General features: G+C 43.8%; 1 protein-coding gene across 1 annotated transcript in view; it reads left to right on the top strand.

The window, feature by feature from the left end:
• PKHD1L1 (PKHD1 like 1) overlaps positions 1-12,525 on the top strand; it is a 314,599-nt gene extending 302,074 nt beyond the window's left edge. The window contains exons 77-79 of the mRNA XM_085852211.1: positions 5,136-5,339; positions 7,531-7,674; positions 12,193-12,525. Coding sequence (XP_085708337.1) covers positions 5,136-5,339; positions 7,531-7,674; positions 12,193-12,233 — 389 coding nt within the window. The 3' untranslated portion in view covers positions 12,234-12,525. The remainder of the gene's footprint in view (positions 1-5,135; positions 5,340-7,530; positions 7,675-12,192) is intronic.
• Positions 12,526-19,950: the final 7,425 nt, after the last annotated feature.

The following is a 19,950-nucleotide window of genomic DNA, read 5'->3' as shown; positions in this document are numbered from 1 at the left end:
ACCTGAGGTCATCTTCAAGGTCAAAAGGTCATATTTCAAGGTCAAATTACTGAATTTTGGTATTTTTTGCCCGTTTTTGTGTCTAACTCATAAACGGTGAGAAATGGCTGATTGTAATAATATGCAAGTGTGTAGAGCTGTCAAACTTTGATATTTATTGTCATATATCGTATTACATAAACATTATATGCATGTCACAACACTATGCCTATAACAACTATGTCTAATTCTATCACGAGTTGGAGAGCTTTTCTTGCCTCCTGAGGCATCCCAAAGCTTTTTCTTTGTCACTTACATTGAGGACATGAGCTTTCAATAGAATGTTAGCTAAAGTAGTACATACAGCATTACTACTAGCTTAAGGTGCATCTACAGAGGATAACAGCTCAGCAAAATGAAATCGGCAACGCATTTTAGTCTTGTCATACGAATTATAGGCATTATGTACAAAAAAGACTGTTGACATAGTCGGCACACTCAATCCACCTCTATTCAAATTATCTAGAAACTCAGATGACACCTCGTTACCATCTTCATCATCAATGATCTCCTCCATACGCGTGCTATCGCCATATTTATGAACAAGGTGTCCGGCCAAATAAACTACTTTATGCTTAAGGGCATCGTCAGACCCCAAGAGATCCTGAGTGTCTTGAGGAGTAATCTCGTCAATGAGTTCACTTCGCTCATCTGGATTTATGGAAGTTGTACAGTTCTTGTCGCAACCAATCACACGAGAACTAGATTCGGGCATATTGTCATGCTTAATGAGTGTTTGCAAATTTACAATTTTAACTGCAGCCATAATGTCAACTACGTCAATGTCGAAGTTTCCACCACTTCTTTGCCTGGCCTGGCTGAAAAACTTTTCCAAGGCTTCATCTGCAAATATAGCAGGAAGAACGTAGTCAAAGTCTTTCTCTGCCAGAAGCAATTTGGCAGCATCCACATTATTACGTGTGGACACAGTGAAGGCTTCAGCAGTTTGCTGAGTTAGCTTCAGCTTACGACCACCACCTCCTTGCCATGCGCAGGTACATATAATTTGGCAGGCCTGCTCCAGCCTAGTGAAACTTGTACAGTCTGCTGTCCAAGTCAGTCTGGATTCGTCAGACAGATGGATAGCTGAGAAACGGTCTTTCACGTTCATCATCTTGAACCACTCACTCATTATCTGGGTGAGGATGATTGTGCCTTCGCTGATGCCCAGTGAATCCTTGAAGGTCTTTTAAAGCAGTGACAGTCTTGTCATTGAACACTTGGCATACCAATGGTACGCTCTGGCATTGAAGGGGCTTGGGGAAAACAGCGGTGTGCATCAGCTTGGTTAAGCGATTAGGAGTAGCCCGGTCGATCTCATAAACCTTCTGAATATCACTCCAGTAAGCTTTCTACTCATTACCATCTACGACAAATGAGAGTGTCTTGCCATCAACAGTAATCCAGTTGTTGCGAACATTTTTGAAGATGTGCACGTAGTCGTAGACTAAGAACATCGATTGCTCTTGAATTGACAGCACTTGGCAACTTCCTGGTCCTCCAAGTTTTGAATAAACACTGCGGTTGGTATTGCAATTGTCACATATCAAAGAAATCACAGTACCGCCAGCACCAACTACAGCTGATGCAGCTTCGATAAGGAGTTCATTCAGCTGATCGGCAGTTAGTTTTTTGCAGGGCAAAATGCGTAGACTATAGCGTGGACCACCGAAATGGCAGGCAACTTCAACAACCATAGCATGTGAAGCAAGCATTTCGTGTTCACCACGCGCTGCTGCATTTTGAGCATATCCTACAACATGCCCTCAAGAAAATCGCAATGTCTCGACCAGGTTTACCTCGTCAAACATTAAATTGACCAAACGCTGCTGTGGTTTAACCTGGTCGAACAAGGTTTCGAGGTTGGAGTCCTGCTGACTACTAGCAAGCATCTGTTTTACCTTTTTGTTGATGGTAGAATGATTAAGCCGGATCGACGAATCATTTTGTATGCAATGGGTGATATGTTGTGAAGATGCATTGCGAAAATCGTAGTATCAGAATCAAATCGGCGATGATCAAGAGGTTTGAACATAAGATGCAGCTGCGATGGAAAGAAGGTGAAATGAGGAAGCTCGTGTGCCTCAGTCATCCAACAGAGCTGGCTTATTACAAGCTGAAGAATTTCCTTGCTTGTGCATTCATAGATGTTTACCTGGTCAGTTATGGATCTAATCTGGGACCATTTTGAGAGCAGGCTGTTCTTCTGCAAAGGAAAAAGTCGTTTGGGCACCTCAATGCCATCTTTCTCAACTCTATTCAAGAATAGAAATACAAAAGGTGAGTGAACTTGTTGGAAATGAAAGAACTGCTTGACAGTTTGGTCAGTAGCATCAGTTCTTGATAGGTAAAGGTTTTCCTTGTCTTTTATAACGTTAAAGCCAGGATAATAGGAGCTGATTTTAGCACATAAGTGGTCGAAATCTTGGATATTGTCTGCAGCCTCATCAGCTGCCTGCATCTTCTTAGCTCTTGATTCTGACGTAGAAGATGATGTTGGGCCCGTGGGGCTGAGGTCACCTGCTTCAAAGCTGATTTTGCTACTCCAGGAAATATTGATGGGGGTTCTTTGGGTCGTTTGCCACCCCTAACTGACACCCAATCACAACTGAAATGTCTCACAAATATATCTCCTTTAAGCACCTAAAGCTTTCTTTCTCATTTGGCATTGCCAATATCCATCTCTCCCTCTCCTCAGGATCTTTTAGGAAGGATATGACCTTTACATAAGGCGTCCCATCATAGTTTCCTCCACAACCAAAGCAGCTGCAACGACGTGGCATATTTGTCACCAAAGCAGGAAACAACACAAAGATCCTGTGAGATCACCAGCTGGACAGTTTCTGAAAGAGAAACAAAAAAGCATACATTACTTAACGATGATAGAAATCAGCAAGTAGGTGCAGTAGGTGCACAATGTCATGTTTTGTCATAGACTTTACAAAAGTTTTCCTCTATGAGTTAGACACAAAAACGGGCAAAAAATACCAAAATTCAGTAATTTGACCTTGAAATATGACCTTTTGACCTTGAAGATGACCTCAGGTGGTGTTCAAAATGACACTATTGAACTCGCCGTCCTCAAAAACCCCTATATGGATCCCGAGATCGTGTCTCTAGCCCTTCTCGAAGTCATTTTAGCCCCGGACTCAAGTTAATCCTTCAGACTTGAGTTACAAACCCCGAGATCGTGACGTTCCAGTCCTTCTCTATAGGAGTCTATGGTCCAAACACGTATGGAGGTAACCACCACCTAGATATGTTTGGAGACATAGAGAGAGGAAGAGAGGGAGAGATTGGGGGGAGAGAGGGGAAGGGAGAGATTGGGGGGGGAGAGAGGGGAAGGGAGAGAGAGGGGGTAGGGAGGGGGAGAGAGAGGTGTGGGAGGAGGGTTCTGCACTGTATTAGGAGGGGGTAGAGTGAGGATGGGACAAAGGGAGAGAGAGAGAGGGGTGGGGGTAGGGAAGTTAGCAGATAGAAAATGCCATGCTTTATGAAACACACACACACACACACACACACACACACACACACACACACACACACACACACACACACACACACACACACACACACACACACACACACACTTGTCATGTGACAAGAGGAATAAATTTGGCTCTGTCATTTAGAAAACACATTAATACAGCGAACGGCTCGGAAATCGGGTGTTATTAAATATATTTTGCTTTGAAACTCACAAAGAGAATCCGCATAACCTTTGCAAAGCACACCCGACTCGTATGAAATAACCAGCGTTAAAATAACAGTCACGTGGACAAAGGAAAATGTGATCACTCATTCGCTGCTGAGGTTTAAAGTTAAAACCTCCACCACCCATCATCATCATAAGATGCGGGATGAAACTTTGCCACCACGGTTCCCACAACCAAGCACGCAGGCACACCCTCACCCACAGAGAGTCCCTTTACAGATCCAAATTTACCGATATGTACCACATCCGTGTGTGCTGTCTACGTACCTTTCCTTGTAGCAACTACCAACTGTATATATCCCAATCGGGACATGAACTGTACCGCTATCAACTGTTGTAGTGTAGGGCGCTTGGTAAGTGGGCAGTTAAGTGAATGATAAGGAACGGCTGGCTTGGCAAGCAATAGCAAGCAGATTGGTAATGGCAAATACCCGCAAATCACTAACACTGCCGATTTCGTAATATTTTCAGATTTCACTCCAGATTTCGAGTTATTTAGTCCATGTGATCCGATCTGTCAAACTCCGTGAGAGTACATCGAGGAAAACCACATCATATAATGCATGAAATTGCTCCAATCTCCAAATTTCAAATCTATAGCACTTAGAAAATGGATGAGTGCAACAATTTGTAGGTTTGTAGATGAGGCTTTCAATTATATGATTGAGGAAATTGAAAAAAAAAACATTTTGAGTGCTTTATCGTTAATAAACCATTGTGGCCTGTTCCAACTCAGGGCGGTTTGAGCGGGTCGAACAAAATGGCAAATTAAGACCCCAGCGAGGGAGAGCGAGGTGACTGAGGATGCATGGAGGTGTCCAAGGATGCACCTGATAAAGGATATAATTAAATAAGGCCGTTAATTATCTTCAAAAGGAGTGTTTTCATTAGTGCACTCCCTTGGGGATCCCTTTGTATGCATGTAAAGTTTCAGGCTGCTCCGTAGGTTTCATGGTTTTGGAGTTATGGAGTAGACACACTGACTGACACAATGACACACTCTGACATTTATTAGTAGAGAGATTTTGTTGATGTAAAATTACATGCAGGAAAGAGAGCAGAGGTTACTTTGAGAAAATTAACTTGATGGAGTTTGGATCCACCAGAAGAAATAAGGTTTCAAGTTCTGTAGAATATTATCGATGATTATATATGTTTAAGTCATGCAAGGACTTTATTTGTCCTGTTTCAAGAAATTTCTACAGCAATATATAGAAGCTTAAGAGAATTTTATAGTTTCGTGAAATCTTTTTTTATGGAAACTGTAGATGGATCTTGCAGATACTGTGATCCCATAATATAGTTACTATCCTAAAGCTAATGTGCACTATTAGACATGCAGTAAGTTGCACCTAATTCGGGTTTACCTTCATCTTGGCAGGTGTGTTCCAGCTGTGGTTTGATCTGGAAGGAAGGTTCCATGCAGCTTCCAATTTGATAACTGTCAGAACATCCGTTGTGAAGTCAACAGAAAGCTGGGGTTTAAAGCTCAGAATGTTTGCGGGAGTTATTTCTGCTGTATTTCTGGCAGTCGCTGCACTCATACTATTGGTGGCTATTCCTTTTGCATGTTACAAGAAATCTGGTAAGATGCAAGTGCTCATTCCACCATTTTCATGTAGCTATTGTATTGCAACCATTTCATAGTGTTTGTAATTATTAACCAACAAAGGAATATTTCATAATCCATCTCGGTACAAACCAAGAGCATATCAACTTGACTATAACGAACTTCAAGTGGTTCTAACTCTTACATATACAAGTATGATAGTTTTTGACCCTTTCCATTTTCATATGTGCATTGCTCTGAGCATTCTCCCTCTCCTTCCTGTATAATGTTGGCCCAGCTATAAACTGTCATTCCGGTGCTTCACAAGTAAGGTGTCAAAGTAGACATCTCTCTGGCTGTTATTAGATAAACACCTTAACACCGTCGAGTCTGGCATTTCACTCAGGCCGACTGGCAAAATCTTCAAGCAGCCATCAAACTTCTAGACTGGTCTCCCATCTCGACTTCCTCTGACATCAACTCATCCTGGGAATTATTTCAAAGAAACTTGCTCTCTCTCGTGCACAGATTTATCCCATCTCGTCTTCAGTTGTCCTACCCTTCCTCCCACCCATGGTACACTGAAGCTTGTGGCGAGGCAGTTGTCCTGCAACAACTTGCCTTTGCCTCATGGAAGGCAAATCCAACTGAAGGCAATCTAATTTCCTTCCACAAAGCTTGGAACAAGTGTGTCTACCCTCAGGAGAGCCAGAAAACAACATCTTTCTAATCGCAAGTCTGAACTGTTAAAACTGTCTCCCTGTTTTTCACTAAAAAAGGGTCAAAAACATTTCCAAGCTGGCCTCCACAGCCAGTCATCAACTGGGCATCCTCCATCATGCAAAGTCCTTCCTTGGCACACCAGATCTCCTGACCATAGACAAAGCTTTTGTCTGCAGCCTGATGGAGTACTGCTCTTCCCTATGGGCTGGTGATCCCGCCTCTCGCCTTTCTCAGCCTCATGCTGTGTAAACCAAGCCATTTAGGATCACTGGTATCTCCCGCATGAGGCTGAGTCATTGGGTCCCTCACTCTCTCACCGCAAGCAGATCATTGGTCTTTCTGTCTTCTACCATCTCCTTTCTGGCCTGCTCCCCCTACCCTGTCTGAGTTATGTCCCCCCTATATTTCCGCAGGGCGCTCAAGGCCTAACAGCAAACCCTTTCTGATAAACTATCAAAATCAAGAATCACTCTTTACCTTCAATCTCTCATTCCTCTTTTTCCCCACCTTTGGAACAACCTCTCACACACACACTCTTCAATCCCACTCTTCTCTCCATGTCTTCAAAACAGCTGTTCACCTCCATGTCTTCAAAACAGCTGTTCACCACCATCTCTTATATTCCCCCATTCAAAACCACGTTCTTTTCTACCCCCGCTAATCCACCCCAAACCCATCTCCTTCAAAGTCCCTGCTTTCTTTCCTCAAAGTCCCTGTCATGTAAGGACCTGAAAGTCCCTGGAGTGTCCATCTTTTTTACCCTGTGTGCCCCACCCTATCCCTCTCCCTTTCAGAGATCTCCTCATGTCTCTGTTCCACACTGTTTTTTCTTTCCCTCTCCCACACTCCTTTCTCCTGCTCCCCTTGTTGCACGTTCTGTGTGATAGCTCTCATATGAGCCTCGACAGTGTATGCCAATTTTTTTTTTCAAAAAAAGGTGATTCATCACTGTGTGTGCCGTCCCTCGGATGGGCGTTAAACTGAGCATCCCATCTGCTGGCATTAGTTGGTGAATGTTCATGAATCCACAGTATCTGTCACAAAGAATAGGTGCGCTATCGCCAGCACCTTGGCCAGATTCTAAATTCCTGCTCTGAGTTCCTATGTCGGAGTGGCAACCCATCCAGGATTGTAACTCGAGCCATAGAACTGCTTCAGCAGCACTCTGTGTAGAGCATGGTTCATTATCTGATCTTCCTGTATGAAGTACACATTCAAACTTTGTCTACACAACCTTACACCATGTACCAGAACATCCTCCACAATCGTTAAAGCTGAGACCAGACATACCCCCTCCCCACCATTCTCACCCCACCCCCCCCCCGCAATAACAAGACAGAACAGAACATACAGTATTAATTGAAGCAGGTAGGCAATTCTACAATGATTAATGTATTTTTGATGAAATTTTTTTTTCGCTATTTTATGCAGAATTAGTTTTGTGATTGAGCATTTTCCCGCTGGTGTGTCATGAGAAATGAGACTTTCCTTCCATGTGTGGCAGTTTCAAAGACCTTGCAGATTTCCAGCAGTGCAACACACCATACAAATCCTACATACAATGCAAGTTCTGAGGCTGATGCTGCTACTGCTACTGCTGCTGCTACTACTGCTGCTGCCACTGCTACTGCTGCTGCTGCTACTGATGGTGAGACTATCACATGTTGAAACACTGTAGCAGATGTCTTTGTATTCCAGCTTGAGGCCACTTTGTAGTGATTTATCATGGAGTACGGTAATACTCCATATATAGGGACGGCACAGGAAAAAACAAAAAACAGGTTGCCTATTTAAATGGGTACAAAATTATATTCTTAAAAACTACTATAGAGTAAAGTCATAAGCTTTAAAAAGCTCGACCTTATTGTCAAACGTTTTCATAACTAATAAGAATGAAAAAGACACCAAAATATATCGCAAAAGTACCAAATTGAAAGATCGCAAAGTAGCCGATTTGTTCATCCTTATAATTGCTGGTAAATGTCATCTGGCCGAGCACATATGCCTGGTGTTGGCTTAATGGTTAGGGTGGCTGGCTTTGGATCCTTGGGTCCTTAGTTCAAATCACGCTCAGCTGTTGAATTAATACCAGGTGGGGTTGACTCTGCCTGTCATCCTTCTGAGATCAGCAAAATGAGTGCCAGCTTGCTGGTATCCTGTGTCGGAGTGGTGACCCGTCCAGGATTGTGCCCAATAGCCAAGGAGACTGCTTAAGCAGCACCAATGCTCTGCACAGAGTATGGTCCCAATCTCCTCCTCCGAGCACAGTTATGGCTGAAGTAATTGCAATGATTCCAATGGAAGGAAGTGACATTTATTGGGTATTGCACCCATACCATAACAATATATATATTTTTAATTGGATTTAAAACATAGGATCACTGGAACTGGAACTTATCTGGGCCCTGTCCTAATGCTGTAACCCAAATTTGGTAGCATGATGACTGGTGGGTCTGGAGAGAAAGGTTTTTGAAGGAATTTATGTGATTTTCCCAAACATATTACAGTCTGCCAATTTTGACAAACTTCCGGTCATGAGATTAGCATGACCTCTACAACTTAACATCACGACCCTGTCGGAATGTAACCCAAATTTGGTAGCATTCTGACTGGTGGATCAGGAGAAGAAGCTTTTGGAAGGAATTTGCAGGACCGCCATTTTGACACATTCCGGTCATGTGATCAGCATGGCCTCCACAATTTATCATCAGGACTATGTCCTCATATTGTAACCCAAATCTGGTATCATTCTGACTGGTTGGTCTGGAGAAGAAGATTTTTGCAGGAATTTATGCGATTTTTTCCCAAAAATTAACCAAGGTGGCCATTTTGACACAATTCTGGTGACATGATCGGCATGATGTCCACAATTTAACATCCCTACCCTGGCCTAATGTTGTAACCCAAATTTGGTAGTATTGTGACTGCTGTGTCTGGAGAAGATTTTTGAAGAAATTTACTAAGTCGGCCATTTTGACCAACTTAAAGTCATGTGACCGGAATGAGCTTTGCAATTCCTGTTACCAGTCAGGAGAGGAACATTGCTGAAAATTTTCAGCTGGATCGGCCCCGCAGTTTGGCCAGAAAAGTCGAAATAGGAGACGGACAGTGCACGATGACAATACCTTATCTGGAATTGAAATTCCACATAAGCTAATAAGCCAATCCAAACAAGCAAACCCATTTGCAAAATTTAATCTTCATATACCTCACAATGACTTTCATATGAACTATCACAGTCTTGCTTCAGACTCTTCTCATGGTATTTTGACAATAGTTTGAAGCCTTTGATGAAAACAAAAATCACCCTTAACTATTCATGCCACTGTCATAGGCTGTGAGTATTGTAATGATCCAGTCTGTGTTTGTTTGTCTCTTTGTTGGTTGAATAACTGCTCAATGAGCTTCATATTGTGAATGTCTTGTAAGAGTTCAACTTTGAGCTTGCAAGGAAAAATATTCAGATGACCAGCAGTCATGACCAAGGAGCAGAAACAACTGATACTAATCAGGGATAGAAATTCAGAGGCAGAAGCCGTCATAAATGAGACTGTCGAGAAAAAGTGATCTTTTTTTTTTAGCTCACCTGGAACACAGTTCCGGGGGGCTTATGGGATGGCACATCGTCCGTCCGCCCACAAATACTTGCAACTTATTTTCTGAAACTACACATACAATTTCGATTAAACTTTACCACAACGTTCATCACCGTGTATGTACCAAAGTTTGTTCATGGCATTAAAAAAATCCGACCCTTAAGGGGTCTATGGGGGTTGTCCCCCCCAAATTAGGTATTTGCTTTCTTCTCAGAAACTTCACATGCAATTCGGATGAAACTTGACTCCAACCTTCATCACCCATGATGTACCAAAGATTGTTCACACCATTAAAAAAAAAATTGGGGTCGAAAGGGTCTACAGGGGGTTGCCCCCCCAAAATATGTATTTGGTTTCTTCTCTGAAACCACACACACAATTTCGATGAAACTTGACCACAACCTTGATCACCCGTGATATACCAAGGTTTGTTCATGGTATTAAAAAAACATATCCATCGGTATTTACTTTTTTCTCCGTTATATATTTTGCGGGCCATCCATGCCTACCAGTGGTTCCTTGGTTATCATATCCAGCCACTACCAGGTGAGCACCCAGGGGTATTGCCCCATGTTTTAAACGTATCAACAAAGCTACACAAATATTATTATACATCCTCATGTACGATATGTATTGTCTCAACATCCTGGGGGGGGGGGGGGGGAGGAGAAGGCCAAATTTATTTTGCACCCATCACCCGCCCATGGGTACTCCGAGCACATCTATAAAATTTCAGGGAGATTGACCAAGCATTTTTAGATCTTGAAGTCAGATGCCATTCATCGTAAAATCAAACATTAATACAGCACCCAAAGTAACAAATTATCAAACTGCATTATATACTGAAACTATAAGTCATAATGAGAGATTGAATGAACAGAATGGAAAACATTTGCTATCACTGCATACTGGGAACATGCAAATGCAGAAAGTTAATTCACTTTAAAAATGCTTGTTATAGCTCATCAAATCATATCGCAAATCAACCATGACTTAATAGAAGAGAAACAAAATGCTGAGAGCCATCACCTTCCTTGAGTGCATTCTCATTGAATATTGTTCGATGACATGGAAAGCCATGCATTTGCTCATCAACCTTCAGATAATAATTATATCAAACTTGTTGCTCAATGATAAGACTCTTAACATCTCCCTTTGATTAGAAATGTTTAAATTACAACAAATATACATGACATGGCAATCACAGAAACTTTCCACAAAGAGGATGTCAAAAAACATATGTACACAAGTAAAATGTGCATTCAATCTACTGTATTTAGAAATCACCAAAGTTCTTCCTCACATCTCCCACACTCGAGAGCTTGTAATTAGTTATATCCCTCTTTGAGGGGAAAATTGATGTACATGACAAAGGTAGTACTGTGCTGTCTGAGGACAAGGCCAACGTTTTCCATTAACTCTTGCTGAAGGGTATAAATTGAAAACAGATCGGTGTATTCTCGTGAATGAACTGCAGTTTCAAAGTTGTGAATACCAAAGCTAACATCGCATTGCATCACGACTGAAGATATAAAGAAGAGAGATAGGTGATTTCGAGAAGCCAAAGTGGGTGTCACATCCTTCTCCACGAGGAGTGTAAAGAGTAAAGAGTTTGGCTTCGTATTTGCAACACCGACAGAGTTTCCATCCAAAAGTTTTTCCTTGCAATGCACCTTTTCATGGTCAATACAAAAATCAAGACTTGCATAAGAACAATATGACAGGAGTTACAAATGCTACGTCTTTCAGGCAAACTTGTAAAATTTCATCAATTAAAACTGAATTCATCGGAATGACTAAATTGTAAGCACCCAGTTGTGCTGAGGACATGGAGAAATAATCACATAGCCAATTATAGACCAAACTTTGTGGTACCTGCAAAATAGAAAAACTAAAAGCCAACATAGAAGCGGTTAACTTGACGAGCGATAGGTCTGGAACACTGAGCACACAGTCTATCTCTTTTGAATCCTGCCATTTTTTTTGGCCTGTACATGCAATATTTCTTTAAATAATATTTAAACGTACAAAAATGTATTATATAAACAAAGGTTATAACAAAGTCCACGTGGAATGAAGAACTAGCCTTGCTGGTGAAGGCGAGTGTCGCTCTGTGTCAGCAGATAGGTCCTAACAATGGATGACATCAACAGGACGTTGATTGAAGTGTGCTAACTGCCATGAGAAGCAAGGCGAATCTGATGTGTCAGGCGTTAACCCTTTGTCAGAGCAAGATAGGGAGACGGGATAAGGGTGAGGGTTGATAGAGGGTGAGAGCAACTCAGAGGAGCATGTGCCAGAGTGGATTCAGGTAACAGGTCAATTGTGATAATGACTCAAAAGAGGGGGTTGCTCCGACGAAGGGTTAACATCTGAAACATCAGCTTCTCCATACTTCCCATGGAAGTTAGCATACCTCAGTGAACATCCTATTGATTTCATCCACAACAGTAAAGTCAACTTCTCAGCACCTCACTTAATTTACCTCCATTTTGGTCTCTCTGACCTGTGCATTTGGTCAATGTTGACCTTGTGCAGACCTCTAATTGTATTTTTTTATGTACTTGCAGACACACCTCCAGTAACGCACACATCTGCAGCTGAAGAATAATTAACATCTGAACCATGCACCCTCCAGTTCGTGATGTTGACACGCTGCTTCCAACACCTTTTCAATGCCCATTGACTTATAAATTTATGTGTGGTTTGTGCGTCGTAATAATACCCAATTCATTCTGTGCATTTCTTTCCTGTTTCTATTACATTGAAGTTTCAGATAGTCAATGTTGCTCTTCTGATTGATTTCAATTTGGTCTATCTTCATGTTCCCATCTGAGCAGACAGCTTCTGTCCAACTAATTATAATTTCTGCAAAAATAATAAATAAATTCAATGAAGAATGAGTGAGCAGGATAAGCTCTTTATTTATACATGGTCCAATCAATGCCTTTCCTCCGGTCAAGGGAGAGAAACTCCACCACCGGAATTTTGTTTATGGATATTTTCGTTTCTGGACATTTTGGACAGTTTGTGTTTCATTTTATTCTTCTGGAATTAGGGCTTCATCAGAATGCCAATTTTTAACTTCCTCACCCAACTATAAAGTGTTAAGCATTTGTATCAGTGAGTTATTGAGTGGTTAGAAATATATACAGTATAAAACACTAATAAAAGGCAGTGTGTGTGTGTGTGTGTGTGTGTGTGTGTGTGTGTGTGTGTGTGTGTGTGTGTGTGTGTGTGTGTGTGTGTGTGTGTGTGTGAGGTCAGGTCAGGTATGGGAGCATGTGCCAGAACAGCGCGTCGCTGCGTCCACTTTCCGCCGGTACTCCAGGGGCCTCCGTCTGGCCATCCCCCAGGCAGATGCCAGGCCCATCCCCATCTCCTTGAGATGATGGTCAACCTGCTGCAACCATGAGGCACGTGGTCGGCCCACTGGCCTCCTCCACTCATGAGACTCCCTCGCTGAGAGAATCTGGTGAGCAGGATCAGCGTCAGGAAAACGAGCCACATGTCCATACAGCCGCAGCTGATGCTCACGGACGATGCAGGTAACAAATCTCATCCGAGTCTCTCTCAGCAACCGCTCGTTGGACACAAAATCCGACCAGCGATAGCCAAGGATTCTTCGAAGAGACCTGGTACCAAAGGAATTAAGTCTCCGTCTCAGATCCTTGGTCAAAGTCCAAGTCTCGCACCCATAGAGCAAGACTGGAAGTACCAAGGACCTGAAGACTCGGACTTTCATCCTCCCGCACAGGTACCGGCAGCGCCACACCCCATGATCCAGTGAATCCATGACTCCCCAGGCCCGACCCAGACGTCTATTGACCTCCGGCTCACAACCTGCGGAGACATGAATATCACTGCCAAGGTAAGTGAATCTATCCACGACCTCAACATCCTCACCACAAACAGACACAGACAGGACAGCAGCATCCAAGATGTCACCGAAAGCCTGGATCTTAGTTTTGACCCAAGAAATCCGTAATCCCAACGGCTCCGACTCCTCATTCAGCACCTCGAGGGCCCCCAAGAGGATGTCTAAAGTCTCCGCAAAGATGACTGCATCATCTGCAAAATCAAGGTCCGAGATCTTGACATTGCCAAACGATGCACCGCAACTTGATCTCTCTGACATCCTCCCAAAAATCCAGTCCATACAAGTGCTGAAAAGTGTGGGGGCAAGTACACATCCCTGACGAACTCCAGTAACAACTGGAAATAAGTCAGAGATGGAACCACCACACTTCACAGCACTCTCAGTACCAGAGTAGAGTTCAGACATCAGATCGATCAGTTTTAGTGGCACCCCACGAAGACCAAGAATCCTCCAGAGGACATCCCGATTCACTGAATCGAACGCTTTACAGAGATCAACATAGGCTGCAAGCAGCCCCTGCCGAAACTCTCGTCTGCATTCGGTAAGGACACGAAGTGCAAGGATACGGTCAATCGTTGACCTCTTTGGTGTAAAGCCTGACTGCTCTGGACGCTGGTGCTCAAGCAGATGGTGGCGAACCCTATCAAGAATTATCCGAGCAAAGACCTTGCCCGGCACTGAGAGCAGCGTCACCCCTCGGTAGTTGTTGCAGTCTTGGCGATCACCCTTCCCTTTCCAGAGAGGGACAACAAGGCCCCTCTTCCAGTCAGTTGGGATGATGCCTGTGTTCCAGGCAGAGCACAAAACTGCATGCAACGACACGAGTGCAGCATTTCCACCAGCCTTGAGAAGTTCAGCATGGATGCCACAGATCCCTGGAGCTTTGCCCCGTTTCAACTGGTTCACCACAGCCCGTGTTTCCACAAGCGATGGTGGACCACAGTTGATTCGAGGGTCGGCAACAGGGATTGTAACACCCTTGACGTCCAACTCGACAGCTGGGGGATCAGCCTGGTACAACCGCTCAAAGTAACCAGCCCAGCGGGCCTTCACTTCAGACTCCTCTGTCAAGAGCCTACCACTCTCTGCTCGAACTGCAGTGCTCCGAGGGATGGGCTTGGATGAACGTAATGCGCGAATTCCCCTGTAAGCGGGACGAGAATCACCTGTCCACCGGTGATGCTCTACCCCCTCACAGATTCCTCGCACATAGGCCTCCTTGTCCACCCTCAGTGCACATACAGTTTTACGCCTCAGCTCCCTGAACAGCTCAGCTCTGCCATTCAGCCTGGCCCTGCGACTCTGGTCAATGGTATCCAGTGTCCCTTGAGAGACAAAATTCTTCTTTGCCCTGCGGTGAACTCCAAGGCATCCACCGGCAACATCAAGGATGGTGGTCTTGAAGGTGCTCCACAACTCTTCAGGACCCCCCAAAGCACCCAGACCCCCCAAGTGTCCACTCAGCCTGTTCGCAAACTCCTCAGCTACTCTCTCATCCCTGAGCTTGGCAACATCCAGCCTAGGCTGGGATGGTACCATTCTCCAGGATTTAAGGTGCAGCTTTAGAGTTGCTACAACAAGCCTGTGGTCAGTATTGAGGAACTGAGCACTCCGGTAGACCCTGCAGTTCTGGATCATCCTTCAACGACCGTCAATGAGGACATGGTCAATCTCCTTTGCCACACCGCCAGCATTGGAATACCAAGTCCAGCGATGAGCTTGCGGGCGCTGAAACCATGAACCAGCCACCCTAAGTCCATGACTTCTTGTAAAGTCAAGGAACTTAGTGCTATTCTGGTTCATAGTTCCTGACCCATGGGGACCAACACACACCTCATAACCATCCCTATCAGTTCCAGTCGATGCATTGAAATCCCCCAAGACTAGAAGTGTATCTCGTCTGGGGCACTGATCAACCACAGACTCGAGTGTGGCGTAGAATGTGTCCTTCACGGTGCGATCACTCGCCTCAGTCGGAGCATAAATAGAGACCAGGGAAATGACACCTAAGGAGTGGCGAATCCTTAATCTCATAATACGCTCGTTGACCGGTGTTACCTCAATTATCATTGGGGTCAGCTTATTGGACACAGCTACAGCAACTTCTTGGGTATGGTAACCATCAGAGCGACCAGACCAATAGTAGGTGTAACCACCCACCATTATCTCGCCGCAATCCGGTCTCCGAACCTCAGAGAGAGCTGCAATCCCGATGTCCAAACGCTTGAGCTCAGATGATAACAGAGACAGGTGATCATCCTCTCTTAGGGATAGGACATTGCAGGCACCCACCCGAAGGGACCGCCTCAGGTTAACACAAGGAGACCGCCGTCTGGTGGACGACACCTCAGCACCACTCCGACACACTCTCCCGCAATCTGACCCAGGGATGTTACCCCGTGGTTTCTCTCCTATCAAAGATTGTGGGTCCCGAAGGCTTTGCCCCAATCCTGTCATCCGGTGAGCTGCCCTGCGAAGGGAAGCTGCACAGGAGGTACTCCCACGGAGTGGGTTTTCAGATTTTTTTGCGTTTTTGCGTTTTGCGGAATGAAGCGTTTTACGGTGGCCGGAGTGCAAATCCTGCCACCAACCTCCTAATAAGAAGTATCCCAACTGCAGGAGGACGTCCGCAGACACAGTTGGGCACTAGATATGGATGGCCGTTGGCTCACAAGGAGCTCCTCCGCCCTTTGACAGGTTTTGTTTTTAATCCTGCTGGGTGTCCATATCCAAACACCCTCCTCACCAGAAAACCTGGTGGGGGAGACGGTTTAGTCGCCGACAACCCGACCATGGAACAGGTTAGTACAGGTTTACATGGTACCTGAAGCAGGTCACAGATCGAACCTGACCTGACCTGACAGATCCATAACTACAAAACCATGAAACTTAGCAGCCTGAAACTTTGCATTCAGACTAAGAGTACTCAAAGGAAGTGCAGGAGTGAAAATTGGGTGTTTGGGTTAATTAAAACACCCCTATTGAAGATAATTAACGGCCTTATTTAATTAAATCCTTCATCAGGTGATCCTCAGCTACTTCACTATCTGGGGTCTTCAGGCATTTCCTGGGAAATCTCACTGGGGTCTGAAGCCGCCATGTTTTTTGGCCTGCTTAACCATGATTTGACTTGGAACAGGCCGCAACGTTTTCTGAATGCTAAAGTTTTTTTTTCTTCACTTTCCTCACTCATATTATCAAATGCCTGTTCATCACATCAACAAATCGCTGGATATATTGCAATGCTTATAAACACCTGGAGACGCCAGCGTTCGTGGCATTATTTCATTTGTGCATATGAACAACCGAGAGAATCTCTTAAACTAACCAGAATTACAAAATGTAAGCTCCAGATTTGAAAGTATCAGCAGTTCCCACTACTCCAAAAAGTGTTGATTTGTCCAATTCAGACATTGCATGGGCGGTTCCGGGTGTGTAGTTGTATCTACGACAATTGGTAATCGCTTGCCAAGCCAGGCGTTCCGTTGGAGTGCTTGAGTGCTTACGCCACTTACCGAGCTGTACAGTACAGTTTGTGTCCTGTTCAGGATGTGCAGTCGACAGTTACTACAAGGTAGAGGTACGTATACAGCACACACGGACATGGTACATATCGGTAGATCTGGATCTGTTCATCCTCTCCGTGGTTGTGTGGACATGCCATGCCTGTTATGGGTGCCGTGGTGGCAAAGTTTCATCCCATATCTTATGGAGGTTCTTTCAGGTTTTCCTTTGTCCTCACGCCTGTTTCTGAAGCATTTGGTTATCAGATTTGCTTTTCAAAGGTTAAATGGTTTCTCTTTGTGAGTTTCAAAGCAAAATATATTTGATAAGGCTCAATTTCTGAGCCGTTTGCCATATTAACGTATTTTCTAATTTATCGAGCCAATTTTTTTCCACCCGTCACCCGCAGCTGTTTATGAGAAATGATGTTTGTGAACATCTTCCTGAAACATCAATATAAATGTGACGTTGTTTTTCGGCGAAAGCTACTCAAGGTTTTTGGGTTGTTTACAGTACGTACTGGAGTCAGGAATCGCACTAACTCCAACCTGCCGATTCCAGAAAAAATGCCGATATCAGCCAAGCGTGTGTGTGTGTGTGTGTGTGTGTGTGTGTGTGTGTGTGTGTGTGTGTGTGTGTGTGTGTGTGTGTGTGTGTGTGTGTGTGTGTGTGTGTGTGTGTCATTGATTGGTATCTACATATGTGGGTTTCAGAATGTGGAATGGAGTCCTCCCAGGGCAGGCTCAAAGCATCCACCTTCATTTTAGTAAGGGGTCATAGTTCATAGACCAAGCTGTGAAGTTTTCTGTTCTCAAAGTTTTGTGCAGAGGGCTCTCTTCAGGATCATCACCGAGACCCAGACAGCTTCCAACTGTAGTTCGTTTGTCATAATATTCCCAGGGATGGTTTATATCTCACCTGTAAAGTAGTTCCGGGGAGCTTAGGGGATGGCGCACCATCCGTCTGTCCATCCACAAATACTTGCAACTTCTCAGAAACTACAGATATGATTTCAATGAAATTTGACCACAACCTTCATCACCTGAGATGGCATTAAAAAAATGGGGGGCTGAAGGGGTCTACAGAGGTAGTTTACAGAGGGGTGGGGGGCAGAGTGGGTTGCCTTCGCAAAGAGGTATTTGCTTTCTTCTCAAGCAATACACACAATTCCAATGAAACTTCATGACAACCTTCATCACCTGTGACGTACCAAAGTTCGTTCATCCATCCATCATTCCATTGGGACCATACTCTGTGCAGAGCATTGGTGCTGCCTAAGCAGTCTCCTTGGCTATTGGGCACAATCCTGGATGGGTCGCCACTCCGACACAGCATACCAGCAAGCTGGCCCTCATTTTGCCAACCTCAGAAGGGTGACAAACAGAGTCAACCCCACCTGGTATTAATTCAACACAGTGTGGGATTTGAACTCAGGATCATAGGATCCCAAGCCCACCATTCTGTCCATAAAGCCAACAGCAGGCTTAAAGTTTGTTCATGACATTAGAACAATCTGCTCTAAGTGAATTTAAGGGGGGTTGCCCCCCAAAATATCTATTTGCTTTCTTCTACAAAACTACACAGACAATTCTGATGAAACTTGACCACCATCTTCACCACCCGTGACGTAATAAAGATTGTTCATGACATGAAAAAATTGGGGTCTAGGAGGGTCTATACTCTATAGGGAGAGGAGAGTTGCCCCCCAAAATATGCATTTGCTTTCTTCTCAGAAACTACACATGTGATTCCAATGAAACTTGACCATCTTCACCATGCATGATGTATCAAAGCTTGATCATGACATTAAAAAAATATTGTGGTCTAAGGGGTCCTATTGGGGGGGGCAGAGGGGGTTGCCCCCAAAAATATGTATTTGCTTTCTTTTCTTTTCTTAAACTACACACACAATTTCGTTGATATTTGACCACAACCATTATCACTCATGATGTACCAAGGTTTGTTCATGGCATATAAAAAACTAGGTATTTACTTTCTTCTACATTATATATTTTGTGGGTCATCCATGCCTACCAGTGGTTGCCTGGTTATCTTATCCAGCCACTACCAGGTGAGCACCCATGGTATTGCCCCTATGTTTAATATCTCTGGGAGGTTATTTGTCATCATTGCTGTTGGATGCAATTTAGCTTAGCTTCATGCAATGGATGCTACATTCATCAGGTCAACCAATCCCATTCTTTGGAGACAGAATGAATTTGTCCGAACTTTATATCCATTTTGACTGTGATGGCTCGACTGTGTGAAAACTGTACCACAGTCAAGGTTGAGTCATCATGAAAACCACACCTCCCCCCCCCCCCCCCCACAAGCCCTCATCCAATTAGCATTATGTTTCTGCTGGGACTTTAGTGATTCATCTCTGCCTAATCATCATTCATAATGATTCATTTCTGCCTACACATTATTCATGATGGTTCATTTCCACCGACACATCATTCACGATGGTTCATTTCTGCCTACACATTATTCATGATGTCCTATGGTTCCACCAATCAGGTAATTCCGTCCTTTCTTTCTCTCAACTAATCAACTTTGAAGACATTACATTGTAACTTTATAAACGAGAGTTTGGTGCTTCTTCATCTGCTTGCGGCTTTATCCCGAGGAGGGCAAGTCAAAAAGCTTCAATAATGTCTAATTTATTGAAATGCATATATATATATATATATATATATATATATATATATATATATATATATATATATATATATATATATATATATATATATATATATATATATATACACAGTATTGTACACACACACACACACACACACACACACACACACACACACACACACACACACACACACACACACACACACACACACACACACACACACACACACACACACACACACACACACACACACACACACACACACACACACACACACACACACACGCTGTTACAGCAATT

This window comes from Eptatretus burgeri, chromosome 13, assembly GCF_056783735.1.
Source record: "Eptatretus burgeri isolate ZD-2024b chromosome 13, Ebu_testis_v1, whole genome shotgun sequence".
Taxonomy (NCBI): domain Eukaryota; kingdom Metazoa; phylum Chordata; class Myxini; order Myxiniformes; family Myxinidae; genus Eptatretus; species Eptatretus burgeri.
The sequence above is the reverse complement of the archived record's forward strand: the minus strand, read 5'-3'. Positions and strand labels throughout refer to the sequence as shown.